This window comes from Lonchura striata, chromosome Z (genome assembly GCF_050655825.1).
Source record: "Lonchura striata isolate lonStrDom1 chromosome Z, ASM5065582v1, whole genome shotgun sequence".
Taxonomy (NCBI): domain Eukaryota; kingdom Metazoa; phylum Chordata; class Aves; order Passeriformes; family Estrildidae; genus Lonchura; species Lonchura striata.
The window spans coordinates 6,419,802-6,438,323 of record NC_140740.1 but is presented as its reverse complement, the minus strand read 5'-3'; the positions used below and the strand labels follow the sequence as shown (position 1 = coordinate 6,438,323).

The 18,522-nt window shown below is 38.7% G+C and overlaps 1 protein-coding gene across 7 annotated transcripts in view; it reads right to left on the bottom strand.

Annotated features, from left to right (window-relative positions):
• The window catches only part of MCC (MCC regulator of Wnt signaling pathway), a 181,717-nt gene that overhangs the window by 20,020 nt on the left and 143,175 nt on the right, over positions 1-18,522 (bottom strand). For all 7 annotated transcript variants that reach the window (XM_085568156.1, XM_085568157.1, XM_021524798.3 and 4 more), the window contains 7 exons: positions 15,082-15,228; positions 14,695-14,784; positions 13,881-14,029; positions 12,052-12,192; positions 10,786-10,886; positions 8,432-8,615; positions 1,548-1,782 (listed from right to left, as the gene is read on the bottom strand). In XM_085568156.1, the coding sequence (XP_085424282.1) occupies positions 1,548-1,782; positions 8,432-8,615; positions 10,786-10,886; positions 12,052-12,192; positions 13,881-14,029; positions 14,695-14,784; positions 15,082-15,228 (1,047 nt within the window). The remainder of the gene's footprint in view (positions 1-1,547; positions 1,783-8,431; positions 8,616-10,785; positions 10,887-12,051; positions 12,193-13,880; positions 14,030-14,694; positions 14,785-15,081; positions 15,229-18,522) is intronic.

Sequence of the window (18,522 nt, the reverse complement as noted above, 5' to 3'; positions counted from 1 at the left end):
ATGTATGCACTACACACAACCCAATCAAGAAGAAAATGTTCTCCCAGAGGCAATTCAAGCAGTGAAAACACTGCCAGGTCCAGCCAAATGGATGCTGTGTGTCAAAAACAAGTTAGATGACTGTTGTGGGGACAAAAGAATTACCAACACTCAAAAGGGTACCAGAAATTATGATATGCAACTGCTGGTGTTCCTGACAGTCAGGGAAGACTAGGCCACTACTCACAAGGGATACAGCTCCACAGTTTGCCCTTACTTTTAAATTAAAATAATTAGAAAAATTAATAAGTGAAAATTGAAAAATAGAGGTAAGAATGGCGTACATGGCGTACAAGAGATTTCAGGGAAGATCTGGATACAAAAAAGGAGTGTGATATCTGGAAAAAAAAAGAGTGATATCTGAAATACACATCTGATTATCTACCAACATCTTACAGTACAGCTTGCATGTTTTAGTTGTCGGGAATATATTGCTGTTGATCACAAAGTATTCAAACAAGTAACATAATTTTACATCTCCCAAGGTCTAGCAAGCAATCTTTTCTGAACTGCAAATAATGAATGCATTATTGCAAAACTGTGACTGTCATCATGGAAAAACAGCAGCGCCGAGAACATAGTTATCATCACCAGGCTACCACTTAGCCAGAAGCAGGACATCTGAACAAAAATCTCTGGCTTTAGAAACTCATGAAACTATTAGGATTTTCTGTCCCACTCAATACCATCACCTGACATTTCAGCAATTAGTTGGCTAAATTAGCGCTTGCTAAAATACAGAAATCAAACTGAATCAATTCTCAATGCAGACATACACTTGTATTGCCTTTGGTATGTTCCTATGTTTTAGTTCACCTCTCAAAATCAATATAGAAGACTGACTTAAAATAATGTAGGCTCTACACCTGGTCTGTAAAGATCAGCTTTTCTAGATCACATCTTAAGAGCTGGACATATAAACCAGGGTTTTCTCCAAAACCCTCTGTTAATGCAAGTCATTACACACCCTACCCTTTGTTCAGTCTCTGGACTGAGCTACAGATTGCACCACAGTGCCTAGAACAGCTCAGGACTTGTGACCAACTGCCAGAGAGCATTAGGGATGATATCTGATCATTCGTCCTTCCACAACAATATGAATTTATTCTGCTTCAGTTCACAAATAATCATGATGCATATTCTCAAGCTCATAAGTAATGAACTATCTCTTGGGAAGTGCTGAATCATGGTTTTTAGGTCATCCCTGAGCAATTCAGCTGTCATATCTCTCCAAATAGAGCATCTGGTTTGTCAAGAAGAGCACTCCAAGTATAGAAAAACAGATGAAGTCTTCCTAATTCAGAACACACATAGCTCATCACTGTTAATGCACTGCCTTCTGTCGCTTTTTGACTACTGGATTTTCAGTCCAGATTATGTGTTTCAACAAAGTTACCCTTTATTACCCAGTGACCACTATCAAAGCCTCCCACGTGTGACTGAGCATGTTTTGTGACACAGAGGCATTGCCAGCAGAGCAGCTCCCCTCTCGATTATGAATAAAATACCTTCATTGCCATGAGTTCCTGCATCAAGACTGCATTTTCCAGGTCCAGCCTCTGGTTGTCTCCACGTGGCTTAACATCATAACTAAGAGGATCAATGTGGATGCTTTCCAGCTCCAGCATTGTCAGTTTCACTGCTGCCCTGTCGTTTTTCAGCTGCTGGATGTAATCCTTCAGCCGCTGCTCATCTTCCTTTGTAAACTCCGTGTCACAACTGCTTGCAGTGGAGCTGGTAGTACTGGAAAGACAAAGAATGGTATTAGAAAAATATACATTTGAAACAAATTCCTAATTTTTACATCAAACATCCTCCCAATACTTCATCAACGTAACTGAATCTTAATTAAAAGCTCATAGAAAGGACACAGATGTAGCATGACTGGACGGACACTGCAATGTGAGGTGTGACAAATTCAGGATACAAATTAATTCTTTAAGCTGCACAATAAAATTGATTATATGACAACTTCTCTGCAAAGCCAGATATTTAACTGATGTCTAACAGCATTACTTTAGCTGAAATGGTTTCTTCTGAAAAAAAAAAAAGGTGGATTTTTTTTATTCAAAAATGAAAAAAAAAAACTATTAAGACTTCTTAGCAATAACAACACAGCAAACTGCTCAGACACTGAGTCTTCTTTGAGAAGATGCATCTGCTAAGAAAAAAAGAATGAACCTAGACTTGATCCATCTCTGCTTATGACCATATCAGTTATCACCTCAGATATTTTAATGGATACTTTTAGGAATCAACCTAATGAAATATCCACTGGCAGATGCCAGGAGAACTATCACTTCATGTGAGGTGTACTCCTCAGCATTCCTTCAGGGATAGAGTGATTTAAAACTAACCAATGGAGTAGCAGGAATTCTAATAAAAAGTCATCATGAAAGATTTGGTGTATCTTCTGAACAAATAAGGGCCCATTACTCTGCCCCATAAGTGTTTACACAGAGATTGCAGAAAGGGGTAATAATGTCATTAGAGCAACGGGGGCTTGAGTGCTGCCTACCCACCTCTATGCATGCCAATGCTGCAGGGGGCCCAGACTTACACAGCTGTAGCATTCCAGGGCTGAATATAGTTGCAATAACACTAAAAGGAAAATAAAATGCTATGTTGTTTCTATAGCCTCACTCAAAGCTCCCTGCTGTCTCCTGAGGTCCTGCAATCAGCTGCCGGGTGAGGGATAAGTCATCCATTAACTGTGCCTGTCTGGAATGCTAGATGATCTCAGTTATCAGCAGGGGAATAAATCACTTTCTGTATCAAATTGCACTGCTGTCCAACATTTTTGTAATAAGAAGAAAGTCCCACCCGCTAGATGGTGTGAGAGCCAGGATGATGTCCTAAAATATTATGCATGTGCAAAGGGAAAGCCTATCAAGACAGGATTGATTTTTCTCTTTCCTTTGGTTCTACTTCAGCTAAAGCTACATTGTGCTTTTAAAGTGCTTCATATAATTGCCCATCTTTCCACAAATTCCAAGGACAGCCTTGGAAAAGATAGAGAATCAGCAGGATTTTCTCAAAATCCTTCCCCCTCATGGAATATCGTATTACAGCTCTTTACTACAGTTCTACGTTTATTTCACATTATTCCCTCCTTTTCTGAGGGATAAGAGGTGCCTGCTATAGTTGACACAACTGTAAATTGGTCTTTGCTTTTGTTTTCATCCATTTCCTTCTGCAGCGGAGCTTAGGAGCACTCAGTACCCATATGCATAGAAATCCTTTCAGGCTGAAACAAATTTTTGTTCAGACTATTTCTTGATTAGAAAATCATGAAACACTTACTAAAGCCTGTTTTACTGAACCTAAAGGTATCTTGCTGAATTAGATATTTATATAAAAAGAATGAGGATAGACAATGTGGAAAGTACTTTATTCTGTACTGAAGTCATGTTGTAAGTTTCGTCCTCAGCACCCAAAGACTGCAATTGCAGAGCTTTTCTGGATTAAATGTAAAACAGCTGTTGTTGGAGGAAAGATAGCTTTAAAAGTCTTGGGGCACGAAGACCTCATCTCAGTTTTTGCTTGAAAAGGAAAGAAAACCCAGCCTTCCTGCTGCAAATGAAACCTGAGCAAAAAAATGTTAAAAGTTTATTGTTATGTTGAGCTGGACCTCATACTCCATGCATATTCACAGATTTTGGCCCTTGAAGACCCACAGCTATGCATATATATGTTAGGGGAATGGAACCCAAAATGAGGAAGGCAGTCTGGGCTGCTGCCAGTGATACTCAGCCTGCTTTTACTTCAGTCCTGGCTGCCTGCCTGCCTGTCTGCAGCTGAGTTGGCTCCTCTGGTGAATTGCTAGCAAGCTCCTCTTCTTCTTCAAGGTTTTTTTTTTAAGTTGGAGGGAGCTCAGTAACGAACTTGTGTCTCAGCCAGCACACAAGAGGACAAGAACCTTCAGCCTCCCACTGCATTTAGCAGCATATCCCCACCCAAAAGACTGGAAGCAGCTGGGGTAGAAGGGACAGAAACAGCACTGCAGTGTTTTCGATCTCCCCAGCAACTCTGCCAGGGTGTGCTGCCCCAAAAACCCCAACAAACAGCTCTCCATAGACACAGTGCTGGTCCACTACTGCTCTCTTCAAGGGATGACAACTGGTCAGCACTTCATCCTGAATTTCTGATACTGCCTTCCCTTCTGAACAGCAATCAAGACAAAGGAAAACATTTACAGTATAATGCATCCATCCAAAAACCACAGGAAACTGTTGCAAAAGATGTGCAGTTTCTTATTTCTCAAGTGTTTAGGTAAGCACAGGGAAAGGATCACAGTTTCATCACAGCTGGAGAGAATACATCAGTCTGCCCATTCTCACGGATGCTGTATGAGAACAAGAAATATTCTTCACACTTGTTTCATTCCTTGAGTCTTTTATGATGATGTAATGCCTAGGTGATGTAAAATTAATTTTCATACACAATTTTTGGAAAATGTATGGGCTGGTACAGTGTAATGTCAATGTTATTTGCTAGCATGCATGTGTGTGTGTAACATGCAGTGGATGGACATAGAAGAGGTTTTCAGCAGTGCTTCTCTGTGAGTAGTTTCTGCACGCTACAAAAATGTATCCATAAAACCCTAAACGAGCATTATTTTATCTGTTAAAAATCAAGTAAATAAATTAATATAACTGAAATTAAGTAATGGTGTGGATAATACAGTAGAACTGAGATTAACATTGTCAGAACTGAATCTATAAACTTGCTTAATACCTGCACAGAACCTAAAGCTTTAAAGAATGCAGTTGCTCCACTGTGCACATAGTCCAAGCACCTTCTTTCTAGCTGAACATTGTGGTTTGAGATCTGGGACAGCACAATGCCAGCTTCTCTTCCTCAGAAACTGAAAAATACCCCAATTAGGCACAGGACAAACAACAGCTAATACCAGAGCCTTTGGTAAACTGCCCTGCTTCCTTCTGAGACTGCTTCAGTCCAGCAACAAAGTGTTACACAGATAACACTGAAATACCTATTTAGACACTTCCAAATAACTTATTTGCATGCCTCAGCCAAGATAGTCTTGTCTGTCACCAAGTTATCTGAAACCTGAGATGGTTCTGATGAGAGATCTACTCCTACCGTTGACCAAGTTCAGATATTTTGTGACACTGCATAATACTGAAAAGAATTGCTTTTCCACATAAGGAACCCGATCTGTCCTCCCATGAACCCAGAGGTAAGGTTGGGCTTACTAGCAAAGCCTGGAATAAAATACACCATTTTCTGACAGTGTTACAACTGGGCTTCTTCCCTTTTGTTTCCTTCCAAAGGTGCAGTAAGTCAAACATTGTTGGCAGTGTATGTTCTATACTTAGCTTCTGTCCATTTAAAATAATTATGATTTCCAACTATATTGCAAACTGATTTATATTTTCAAGAACTGAATTGGCAACATTATTGTGGTGCTGCTGCCAGTCAAATGAATTTAGATGCTCTTTCATTGCTTTTCATTTATTTTCATTTCAGTTGCTGCCTTTTAAAGTCTTTAACCACTCATCACTAGTGGCTCACCAAGCACTTACTCTCAGTAACATGTTCAGTGATTTGATTCAGAATCTCATCTGAAATTTCAAAGCCCAAGATGGGTCAACAATTCCACTGTAAATCCATATTCTACAGGATTTCAAACAACAGGGAGAATTAGTTATTTGTCACAAGTCTCAACAAAGGATAGTTCTCATCATCCTACTGCCACTTTATTAATTTAGTTTCAAAGGGAAAAGGCAGCAATACATATCTGCAATTAAACGCCTTCAACAGTGAAACATCAAAAGCAAGAAAAATCTGTTTTGCAGATTCAAAGGAGGTTTTAATTGAACACTGTAAAATTATTTTTGCAATGGTCCCCAGGTGGGCAGTGGTTCACACAGCACTCACTAGAGGTGAGAGGAATGACCTTGAATTGTGCCAGAAGAGTTTCAGGTTAGATACTAGAAAAAAAATTTTACTGACAGAATCTTCAGACATTGGAATAAACTGCCCAGAGAGGCAGTGGAGTCGCCATCCCTGGAAGTGTTCAAGAGGTATTTGGATGTGGCACTTGGGAATAAGGTTTAGGGATGGTTATGGTGGTGCTGGGGTAATGGTTGGACTGGATGACCTTGAAGATATCTTCCAAACTTGATTTCTGTGGTTCTGTGATATATAAAAGTACATGCCTTTGGAACCAAGACCGGTATTTCATCAATATGGTAGCACAATGTTTGTGGCTGTAAGCTGAAGAGGGGATTCCTCTCTTTTGAGACAGGGTAGCAAAAATCTGAAAACACCTCTAACCATGTGTCACGTGAATGTAACAGAAGAAAAAAAGAGAAGATTTACATTTTCTGGAGAAGCTGAAGTTTCAAAAATGTCTTCATTGATACGTATGCTTAGGCAAAGATAAACTACTTTGGACATGGGGGAGGGGAAAGGGACAACAATTTTTAAGTAATAATCAGATCAGGGTTCCGATGTCACAAATTCCTGTCTTGCTATGTGCTCTCTGGGTGAGTGACATCAGCTTTTATCTCCTATATTCCACTTATATAAAAAGAAATTGTAGAAGTTACCTCATTCAGCACAATATCTTGCTCTACACCAGAAAAAAATACCATAATGATAATGGTGATTCAAGATAAAACATTTCTTTAATATTAAAACACTAAATTTGCATTTTCATATTCATGACATAGCTTATCCTGATGACATTTTAAATTCTATGCCACTTTAAACATACTCTGCTGAAACTTCATCTTCTGAACCAACATCATACATGGACACATACACAGAGGTCCAGCTGACCACCACTGAACACAGACACAAACACAGACTCTTATCCTCCCAAAAATTCTGTTAAAGCAAGCAAGAGCTATAGAGATTATGTTCCTACCAAACACTTTCAGTGCAAGTCTAGGAAAGCAAATACAGGAACAATCCCCCTCCCCGCCAGTTCTTCCCTGTCAATACTGGAAACTGCCTGAACTGTTTCCAAGGAAAAAAAAAATCACTATACCCTGACTACATGCCACTATCTCACAAGGAACAAAAACACTGAGGTAGTTCTGAAAAACTGAAAATGACTCTTTCAAACAATAGAATGGGAAACAAGCTTGGCTTAGGTACAGGTGTTACTATAGGTAGACACAGACAACATGTTTGCATACAGGTGTAGATATGGCCTAAGACACAGCAAGCCAAGTCTTTGAAACAGCTTCACGTAATTTCTTTCTAGCCTGGTTTAAATGCTTTGGTAGAAAGTGGGACAAGTGTGCTACTAGCACAGATGCTGCCACAATCATTTCTATGTAAAGACACAGCTTCAGTGTACTGAGAGTGCACCAGAAAACTTCTCTGGATAAAACATTAAAATTCACCTCACATTAGGACCCTGTTCCCTCAGATTACCTTTTTGCTCCCTTTTTAGCTATTCCACACCAGTCATATGGCAGGAAATAAGATCCTTTGGAGGAGGCATCAGCAAGAAGAGGAAATGATACAGTACCAAAATAAACTTCTGAAGTGTCAAAAAAATGACAGCATTTGAATAAAGAACTGGCTAGAAAACTGAATTAAAATGAAGGTTTAGAGCAAATCTGAGAAACAAAAATAACTTTTAAAGAGAAAAATGCTCATCTATATTTATCCAGGACACTTGCCAAATTTGTATCCATGCACAAGCACACATATTTACTGCAGAGTACAATTATACCAGAGGCAGGCAAAAACTCAAAATGAAGCTCCTGGCAGATATATTTGAACTGGAGCACTTCTGCAATAATAGCTCATCTATGTTTTATTATTTTATAAGTCTTCAGAAAAACTGCAGTATCCAGCCCTTCCTGGAAGAATCCAATCTATTCCACACCATGAGTGAAAAGAACAGGATAAAAAGGAATAATTTGGATGGGTGCAAAGTGTAAGGAAGGAAAAGGGAGAGGAAATGGTTTAAAAGTGATGGCTAGATTTGCAACATTTAGAAAATAATTCTTGAGAACTCCAGTGAAAGCCTGTTTCAGATCTCTGGTTCTCTGCACATCCATGCTATCTGCATACAATAGATATGAGTAACAAGAACATGATTTGAGTTCCAATAAAACAGTAGGAAAGTCACTGTAGTAAAACAAACATAATGGTTTTGCCCTTCATAAGGAAGATCAAAGTTCTAAGTAACCCATTTGCAACAAATTTACACAAAACTCTTGTTGGCTGGAGTTCCTCAAAGTCCAAAGACAATCAGACCACTGAGGCATGGCAACTTACAAATCAAAGCACAGAAGCCAAAGGACTGAGGTGAAGGAAGGTAGCTCACCAAATACAATAGAACATAACTTTTTGTCTGGAATCAAAGATTAGGAGATTAGGAGAGCAGAAGAGTTGCAGCTACCTGGTGTGGCTGTTGGAGGATAGGCTTTCCCAGGGCTGCACACTACAGCCTGTGACTGCATAGGCTCCCCCACAGCTCCCATCCAACTTCATCAGCAAGGCTTTTGCTGCATTCTCAGCTGTCTTCCGGCAGTCGTGAGCCCTCTTAAGCATTTGTGTGATGTTTTCATCACCATTCTGGTCCCCTGTTTTCAAGAAAACAATGTTTCAGTCAGGAATTAAGGCAAGAGATCCTTCTACTTGCTCTCAGTTTATACCAAGACAATGACAATAAATTACCAATCTATGAACTAAAAGCAACTTCACTTCTTTGTGAGCATCAGTGATTAACTGGGACACTGGCCTGAATTACCCTGCTCCTCATCACAAGCTCCAGGTACTTATGGCTCCAGGCAACATGTCTTAAGTGATGCAGAATTTTAGCTTGTCTATTTGTAATGGGTGTGCATTCTGCATTAGCATTAGGTTTGGATGCTCTAATTATGAACCCACTGGAAAAGCCTCAGCCTCATTTACAACTCTTACTCCAGTCAGTGCAGTGTGGTTTCACAGAGTAGTCATCTCCACAGCTTCTCCAAGGCACCTTGATCTCAAGCCTGATGGTTTTCCAGAACACCTTCTTACAGGCTGCCTGGCCAGACAGAAGAATCGCTCTGCTGCTCAGAAGCACCCTCTCACATTTTACAGTCATGCATACTAAGCCAAAAGAAAACTAGCCCTGGTTAAGTTGCTATAATTTTTAGTGGTTATACAGCACCCATGTAGCTGGTAAACTTCAGGAGAAGCAGAACTGAAACCACCACTGTCACTACTCCTACAGTCTTCCAGCTGCACTGCAGTCAAGTAACTAAATTAAGACATGTTACTGGCTACACAGAAAATCTACAAATGTATTTGTAGATTAAGCTACAATATATTTGTACTTTAGCAAAACCCAACAGCTTGCTCATGTGTTAGATTTTCATGTAATCCTTGTTCAAGTCAATTACCTATACTGCACACTTGTTGAGTGAAGGGTATGCACTAGAAATAACATTGATGAGGAAGAAAGGATGCTCTGTTAGGAGAAGCTGGATATGCTCATCTTTAAGTGATGTAACTCCCATGGATTTTCTGCTCACAGATGTTGATATAAAGCTTCACTGATCTTCAAACCAAAAATCTGTTATTTTATCTAGGTGTGTTCATCAAATTTCATAATGAAGTAAAGTTACATAAAACATACACAACTTCCTCCACGCTGTGCTGTGTAATGGGAAATTTGCACTACTTCTCAGGGCTGTAACCGATAATTAAGAGCTGTAGACAGATACCTACATAAAAATTTAACTACAGTCTCTTCCATAAAATGCACGTCAGATGAAATCCTACTCAAACCCAAAGCATTTCTTCCTTATTAGATTTCTTTCTACCACCTACATGATTAGAAAATCCTAGCCTAAATTCACTTTTGCTACTCACTGATCTCTGCCAGCTGGGACAAGTTCCCTAGCATATTGTAGGAGGGAACAGCAGAGGTTGGAGAAAGGTAGAAGAAAATCTCAGACATCCCCTCTACTGAGAAGCCAGAGCTCTTAACACACCAGCTATGCATCAGCACAGTATGAACAGTTATTCTCCCTCTGAATGCTTCTTTCTCCTTGAAGATTACTATGACTGCCTTCTCCTATCAATTAAAGGAATGGAACTATTAACACTGGAATTTCATTGTGCAATCACCTCTTTCTATCAGAAGAATGGAGCCAGCAGCAATGCCAAGCTCCAAATTTCTGAACTGTACTGTACCTATGATAGTGGCTTGTTCCATTATTTAGTAGGCAGCATATTAAAAAACAACACCTAGCCACAGGATTAACTAAGCACAGAACATACAGGCTAAACAGAAGATAGAATGTTTTAAAATTCCACAACAAAGGTAAAACAGGGTGAAAAACTACAGCCTTAAAAACAATTTTTATTCATACTCAATGCTACACTTGTATTATTTTAATCTCAGTTTTTCACAGATTAGACTGTTTCTGGGGAGTCAATCTTAGTGAATCTGGACTTGCAACTACCACAGCTGCACAGGCCTAAGCCACTGTGCTCACTGGTATTGTGCAGCTACACGCCTACAACAATCTCACCCCTGCCAGAAGAGGCATCTCCTTGTGAAACCAACACAGGTGAATTAAAATTGCTCTCTTGCATTTTACCTCTATTTTTGGGGCGTATAAAATCATTTAAATAGTTAAAACCAAGAAATTACTGGAGCACATTCTTAACTAATGGGTGATGATATGATTCACCATTACAACCAATGTTAGATGACATGCCAGAACAACACTTAAATTAAGTGATACATTGACATCTTACCAACAGAACCAACACCTGCAGCTCTGAATTGTCCAAGAATGAGACTCTGCTCACTTTCTGCCAATGCTAACAGCAGCTCATATGCTTCTATGCACTGTTCACTGAGAGGGAAAACAAAAACCACAAAAAATGTTAACTGCAATTTTAAAGAAGGACAATACCTGCAATAGCAACAACGAAAAAAGAGCTGTCTGATTAACTGCATGATTCTATACTACTTGTCTAGCAGCAGGGTTATTAAAGAATATGATACACATAGCTTCTATCACAAACATTCAGCAGTCTCCCATTCTTGTACCAGTGACAGGCTGGCCTCAAGTAATGTAACAAGTCAAAAGACAAGAGACTGACCCAAAATAAAGGAAGCTCCAGAAGCATGTTTTAAACAGGTGGCAATAGAAACAGCGGTCAAGATGATCCCTTTGACAAATTTTTCCCAGAGTGTCTTAATATACAACATACAGTATACTATACTCTACAATATAATTATACTACACAGTGCTCTAAGTAGAAAAGAGGCAAGAAAAATACTTCTTGTTCTGTCCTGACTGTAAGATGTTCCTCCTTAGGACAGAAGAGCTTCCAATTATATTTATGAGTCATACAATCCCTGTTGAATTTTAATGTTTTTAAAAATACATACTAATACACTATTATAAATTTACAGTTCATTGCAATTTGCTCAAGGCTGATAGTAAAAGAATACATTCTTTAAAAGGCACATGGTTTGTTCCAAGACCAAATCTGCCTTTCCAAAATTAGTTGCAGTTGAAGGTGTTAAGTGACACCATATTTTTGTGAACAGTTTCATGAAAATTTACATACTTACTACCAAATACCAAGCCATTAATCCACAATTCCAACTGATGTGATACAAAGTAATTCTGAGTTATGTGGAGTTTAACAATCTCTGCTCCACTGGTCTTGGGAAAGTACAGAGAACCTGTATCTTAAGGTTGGATTCAGCAACACAGCCTCAGCCTACACACAACCCCTAGTTCAAATACTAATTCAGTATTTAAGAATGAAGAGATAAAACCTCTACATTCCTGTAAGATGCTGGTCAACAACAGTTGAAATACCCTGTAAGAATAACTTCAGTTGGGTAGTTTTGTCAGGCAGTTTAACCAAAGGGGTGTCTTTTTAGGGAGGAAACAAAAAATAAACACTATTACTATGGCACACCATCAACTTCACTCTTAAACACTTCTACCAAGTCTCCCCCAGCTCTCTCTTCCTGGCTGAGCCCCTTGTGTAGGTACATACCTGTACTGCAGTGCCAGCCTGAGGGCCGTGGCATTGGACTCGTACTTGCCCACAAGCATGCTCATCCTCTCTGCATTGCTCTTGCACTCCTCCAGTGTTATTGTCAGCAAGTCGTTCTGGGATTTCAAGTGTTCAATACGGCTGCAAAAAACCAAGTAATTTGCAACCTTCAAGCTTAACTTGCAGTCACTGTCCTGAAAATTCTAGGACAGTCACACTTCAAAACAACAAAAATTTCATAGTTTACAAAAGTGTTTTTTTAATGAAGATGGCAAAATCCATCAGTTCTGCATATCCTATCACAAGGCAAGAGGATAGAAATTTCTCTTAAGTCATCCTCTTCTCCTCCCCATAAAACTTAGTCATAACCCTGTGCAGCAGTAGCAAGCAGAAAGCTGTATCCTGGTTTTGCAGCCACAAGTCTGCATAGGACAGTTTCATATTAACCTTTTGCTCAATTTTTCTGCCTTCATTCCTCACTTTCTGCTGCCACATTAGCAACTTGTTTTAAATGGCATATTCATTAGTGTGATTATGGGTGTGTGCAGGGATCATGCAGTTGCATAAATGCCTTCTTTCTTCTGAAAATCCAGAGTAACCATTCCACCTGAATTCATGTTTGGGTTGTGATTAGAGAGGCAACTTCCAAACTACAAATGAGGTTTCAGTGAGGCAATTTAACCTCCAAATGTTCTGGCAAAAGTAGAATAGAAGCTTAACTGTAATACCCTCCCACAAGGAAGTTAACTTTGAACATGAAAATGAAGATTCAGAGTATCAGTACTACTGTTTATTCTCCCTGCTGAACCACACATCAATATACTTTACCTAACTGTAAAAATTTGATATATGCCAAAACTAAAAAGAGACAAACAATTTAAAACCTTGCACAGGTAGTTAGTTAAGAAATCCATGCCATCCAGGACTCTGAAATCACTAACTTCTTGACAAAGAAGACTGAGAAGGGCTAGTATATATGTTTGTCAGAACAAAGCCCTGACCTTTCTAAATGCTAAAACTGCCACTTTCCATATCTTGACATCTTCTATAATGATACATGTTGTCAAAGCGTAATTGTGCAGTGTCCAGAAAAAAAGAAAAAAAGAAAACAAGAATAAAGTTTTGCAGCAGTACAAAAACACCAGCTATAAATAAAAATAGATATTGTACTCATCAGACTAAATCTGAGCCTAGCTAGCTGTGGGGAAGACAGAATTTGGATAGAGACATGCTGAGACACAATTCTCATACTCCTGATCCAGTTTTGATTTTATGTGCCAAAAAAGACATGAAATACTGGTTTTTATAGAGCTTGCTAAAGGATAACACCAGCAGTGTTTCAACTGCAACCAGAAAGCTGTAATCTCTCTTCTGCAGACAGAAACCTATTTGCTACACCACCAAGTATCAGTACCTGTATTGAGACAGTTAAATGTTATTATTCTGTTTCTTCAGGACAAAACAAAGCAAGCTAATTTCAGAATGATGCAGACTAAGTTATGGGAGTCCTTATTTCAAGGAGCAATGTGTCTTATGACAAAAGATGCCATGACTACTTGGCCAGCCACAGAAAGGGACACTCCAGAGTGCACATAGGGGAAGGGGCTGTGTTGATTTAATAATGCACAAACAAACTTATAGCAGTAGAAAGAATCCTTAGCACACGATTCAATCTCCTCTTCAGCAAGCACATTCCATGCTTATCTGCAGCTGCCACAGCTGAGCTGGAATTAAACTAAGAAATTTTCAAAAAGGGTAAAAAAAGCAGTCAACTCTAATGAAGCTAACAGAAGACAACATGTGTAAGTACATCTAAATTTTTAGCTCACCTATTTAATCTCTCCGTCTCCACTTCAAACTCTCGGATTTTGCTTTCAGATATAGCAGATCCATGTGAATAGAGAGTCTGGAAGATTTCCTGGATGTTTGAGCAGTCTTGGAGGGAATGTGCCAAGTGTTCAGCCACTGTACTAGAGACCTGCATGGGGCAGTTAATAGATCATTGTGAAGAGATATCCACTGGATTTCTCCCAGATACTTTCTGCATTAAGAATTGCATTTGATTGCATGCATTCACTTCAATGCATTCATTATTCAGTTTTTGTTATGAGCTTTACACTGAATAGAACATTTACAAGATTCCACTTTTAGAAGCCATTTTGTTTCTAAAATTCTACTAACCAAGGGGAAAGGCCACTACTTCATTATACATTTAAAAAGTCTACTATGCAAGTTATTTATGTTATTGAGAGCTTAGCAAAGGATTAGAGCCAAGTTCTTCAGTAAAAGAAATATTAACACACAGTAACAACAGTGTTATTGATTTACATTGGCATTTCAAAAGCAGAATCCAGTTTGCTGTTGGTTGAAAGCTGTGAAATGAAACTGGAGAGTCTTTCTGAAGAATATTTTGGTGGAACTGACTTGAAAATTTTCCTCTTGAAGTCACTCATGAGAATGACTTCTATCCACTGGTTTTGGGAAAATGAGATCTTAATACTGGATGAAATATTCTTTGTTGAAATATTTTTGCTCAAGCTAGCTTTTAAAGTATTTTGAGATTGTAAACATATTAATTTTATTAAAAAAACAATGCTTTTATTGGAACATGGATCATGCAAGCACACAGTTCTTAGTCCTTACCCCTATGCTGCTGATTTCTGATCCTAAGACAGGTCTATCAGATGATGAAGACTCTGATCTTGTCTTTGACAACTTCACTCTTTCAGCAATCTGTAAGTCAGAATGCTGCACAAGTTACACAGCAGCCCATACCCCATAAAGATCACACAAACCCCATCTGTTCTCTAGTTATACTTGCAAAGCTGAAGCAAACTACTAGAGAACTGAGTCCTGCATTATGACTGAGAGAACTACAATAAATAATGTTTAATCCCTTTCCACAGCTCATGCTCACAGACCTGTTCAGGACTCCCCTAAACGTCTCCAGCTAATTCCATGTTTGCACAGCACAAAATGAAGCCTGCTTTTCCCAGGTCATGAGAAGGGTTACAGGAACACAAACCCGACCTTGGCGATGGGAATGTCGTTGCTGCTGCTGCTGGTGCTCAGCTCTCCCGTGCTGGGGTTGACGGGGCGGTTGGCAGGAGTCAGGCGGCTCGGGCTGGACGGGCCCGTGGCCTGCACACTCTGCAAACGAGTCTGCAGCTCCCGAACCTGCAGTAGAACACAACATTCTGATTTTTCTACTTTTATGGTTTAAATAGTCTGGAGATTTTCTCATTCTCTAGCCCAATCTAATTGCTTCTGGCTCCATCACAGAAGTTCAGTTTTGTACTCTGGTGGCTGTGAAGTTTTCACGTGGGGAGCAGATGAGTGGAGGTTATTTAAAAATCCCACTCCTATCAGATTTTTAAACTATGTAGAATGTGGAAATATGCAGAATACTGTAGAATAAGTACTCAAAGTTTCAGCTGTACTATAGGTGTAAAAATAATTCTCTCTGGGGTAAAGCTAAAGCTCCAGCGTAAGATGATGATGGCTAAACAAATCAAATTACAATCCTCCTGTTAATGGAAAACTCCAGTGCTGAAAAAACTCTTGACATAAATAAATCACATGACGACTTGGTCATATTTAAAGGTTAAAGAAATTCAAACATTAATCATGCTTTTAAATTGGAGTCAACTAAAACTACCATTTAGTAAGTAATATCCAAACAAAAAAAAAATACCAGCAAAGTATTCAACCAACAGTCTGCAAAAGCTCTCTGTAAATGTACGCTGCAAACACTGCATGGTCCTCATATAACATCAGATACTTTTAGAACTGATGTCAAAAGATATTCAGTTTAAAGGTTAAAAAACCAAAAAAGAAAGGTCTGCAGGAGCCAAACTATAGCTATGCTAAAGATTATGGTGTTTATCTTTGGAATAATTCTTAACAGACAACGAATAAATGATCTGCTTAAGCAACGGTTATGGCAGAAGGTAAAGAGTCAGAGCTCACTTTTCCCACAGATCTCAGACAGAATGTGAGATGGGAGAAGGTGAAGGAAACCATCTAAAAAGGAAATTCCCCTGAATGCAGTTGTCCTTAAATACAATGGTTTCTACACAATTTTGTTGGAAAAGTCCCTCTACAAAACTGAACTTGTGAAATTTTATCAGAAGTCCAGTCAAGTTCAGTCCACTTGATATCTTCCCTTGTATGTAGCATGACATGCAACTGTGATTCCTACTGTCTAAAGAAAGTTATGATTTTATACTAAAATACATCTATATAAAGACTAAGCAAGCTGAAGTCCTTTAGTCAAAAAAAAACAAAATTAAAGTTGCATCACAGCTTAGACTTTCTTAGGTGTAGGTGCATCTGGACAGTGTTTATTAATCTCTGCTTGAAGCAGCAGCAGTGGTCATGTTCTCTGCACAACAGATGCTTCAACCTACTGCAGAGAGGAAAGAGTTCAAGGCAGAATGCTCTCCAGTCACCAAAGCAGTATTTTATGCCTCCTACAACCCTCTACAGCCTGCTTCTATTTCCTGAACAGTATCCCTGCCTCTCCCTCTGTTGCATGCAAACTGAAGGACAGACTATCTGCACATTTAGTGTCAAAAGAATTTTTAGGTATTCACAAATTAAAAAAAAAAAAAAAAAAAAAAGTCTGTGTATTTTACATAATGTGGTATTTTTAAAAAGCCATAAGTAGCAACAATAATAACATATAAAGTCACACTGCACTTCTAAGTTCCCTGTTCAGTTGTGAAGGAGTGTTAGACCTTGAACAAAATAATTCCAAACAACCAAAGTACACAAAACCTCAAATCAAATCCCCCAGTATTAAAAGTAACTTACTGAAAAATGGATAATGGGTGCTTGACCCAGAATTACGTATCATAAATGCAATTATCTCATTAAGTTAACTGAGCAAAATGTACGGACATGCATAGCAAGAATCTTCACATGTTTGCAGCTGAGGCCTCCTTTGTTCATACAGACATATTTAGGTTCAACATGGGTACAGCTGCACTAATACAAACCTGAAGGACAAAAGTGCTCTACTGCTGCAAACCAATAATTTCAGCCTGTTGATATGCATAAACCTGAAATAAACCACGCATGCATATTTTTGCTTGCAGATGTGAAATGTCAGTACAGACAGGACTTGTACTGTGGCATTGACACTGAGGAAAAAAAAAGCAACCCCAAAACTTCATTAAGTCAAAATTGCCATTTATTACTATTTCTTTCAACCCAGGCTGTACCAAATTAAATTCTCCAAGTGCTTAAGTTACAGCATTGTTTAAAAGCAAACAAATAGGAAGACCGTTTGGATGTATTCTTTATAAAATAAAACCCCAGCCTCCATGTCCAGCTTAAAAATTGCTAAAATATTCATCTATGCTCAGAAGCCAGTTCTGGAAGATTGCAGTTCAAAAGCAAGTATTATTTTAAATTTAAGTGCAGCCAGGAAAGAGAGTGGTAAAGTTGCTTAAATGCCAAGTGTTGGTAGACACTGAAGTTAAGAACTACCTTATGCAAAGGCAGTATCACAAAAACCTTTAATGCAAATAGGTTTTCTTTATTCTGTGTTTTCTTACTGTGAAGTGACTACTGGCCAGGATTGCAAAGCTAATTATTCATACAAATCTGTAAAACAACACTGGCAACAGAAAGAAATTAACACATTTAAGAGTGTAGTCAGGTAAAGTTTTGCCCAGAAAAGCACTTCTAGAAGAAAACTTAGAGCACAGCACAATTATTCATCTGTGCAACTTACTGCTTTAATATTGTATCATAGAAGCAACCACGAAAACAAGCTGCCTGCTTATCTGTACTTCCTGAAGTATTTACTAAGTCAGGCCTTCATTTATGAAATTACATGCTGAACTGACTGCTATAAATAACTGCACTAATTTTAGCAACACTCAGTAATGGATGCTAATTCTGAGCAGGATAACAGGGCAAGTTTGTCTGACTGGTAAAATCTCACATCTCACAATTCCCACATTCACCAAGCACATCATGGCTGGGCTGTCCATCTTCCACACTGCCCAGAGACACATTAGGTAACTACTTCTGGTCACCAAAACCTCCATTTATAATAGAGACATATGCAGCATCTCTTCAGAAAGTGCTTTTCCACACTAGTAGCTATTCTACAGAAAAAATAAAGAATGACCAAAGAGAAAAAATATCCCAAACTCAAATCAGAGTTCAGAAGAGCCATTTTATTATCTGGTTTGGTGAATCCACAGGTTATGAAAATAATGGTTTTAAAGGCGTGATTAAAAATTGTCTGACCCCCTGTGTCAAGTCTTATCATCATTACCAATGTAATATAAATTATTCGGTAAAGGTTAACTCATAGAATGAAGATTAACTGCAGTCCTGCATATGAGACACAATAAACACTTGGAAATGGGAGACAGAGGAAGGGAATGTCTTACAGGAAATCGATGACAAAACTGGCAAAATGCAATGGGCAAAGACAAGTATAAAAACAAACCC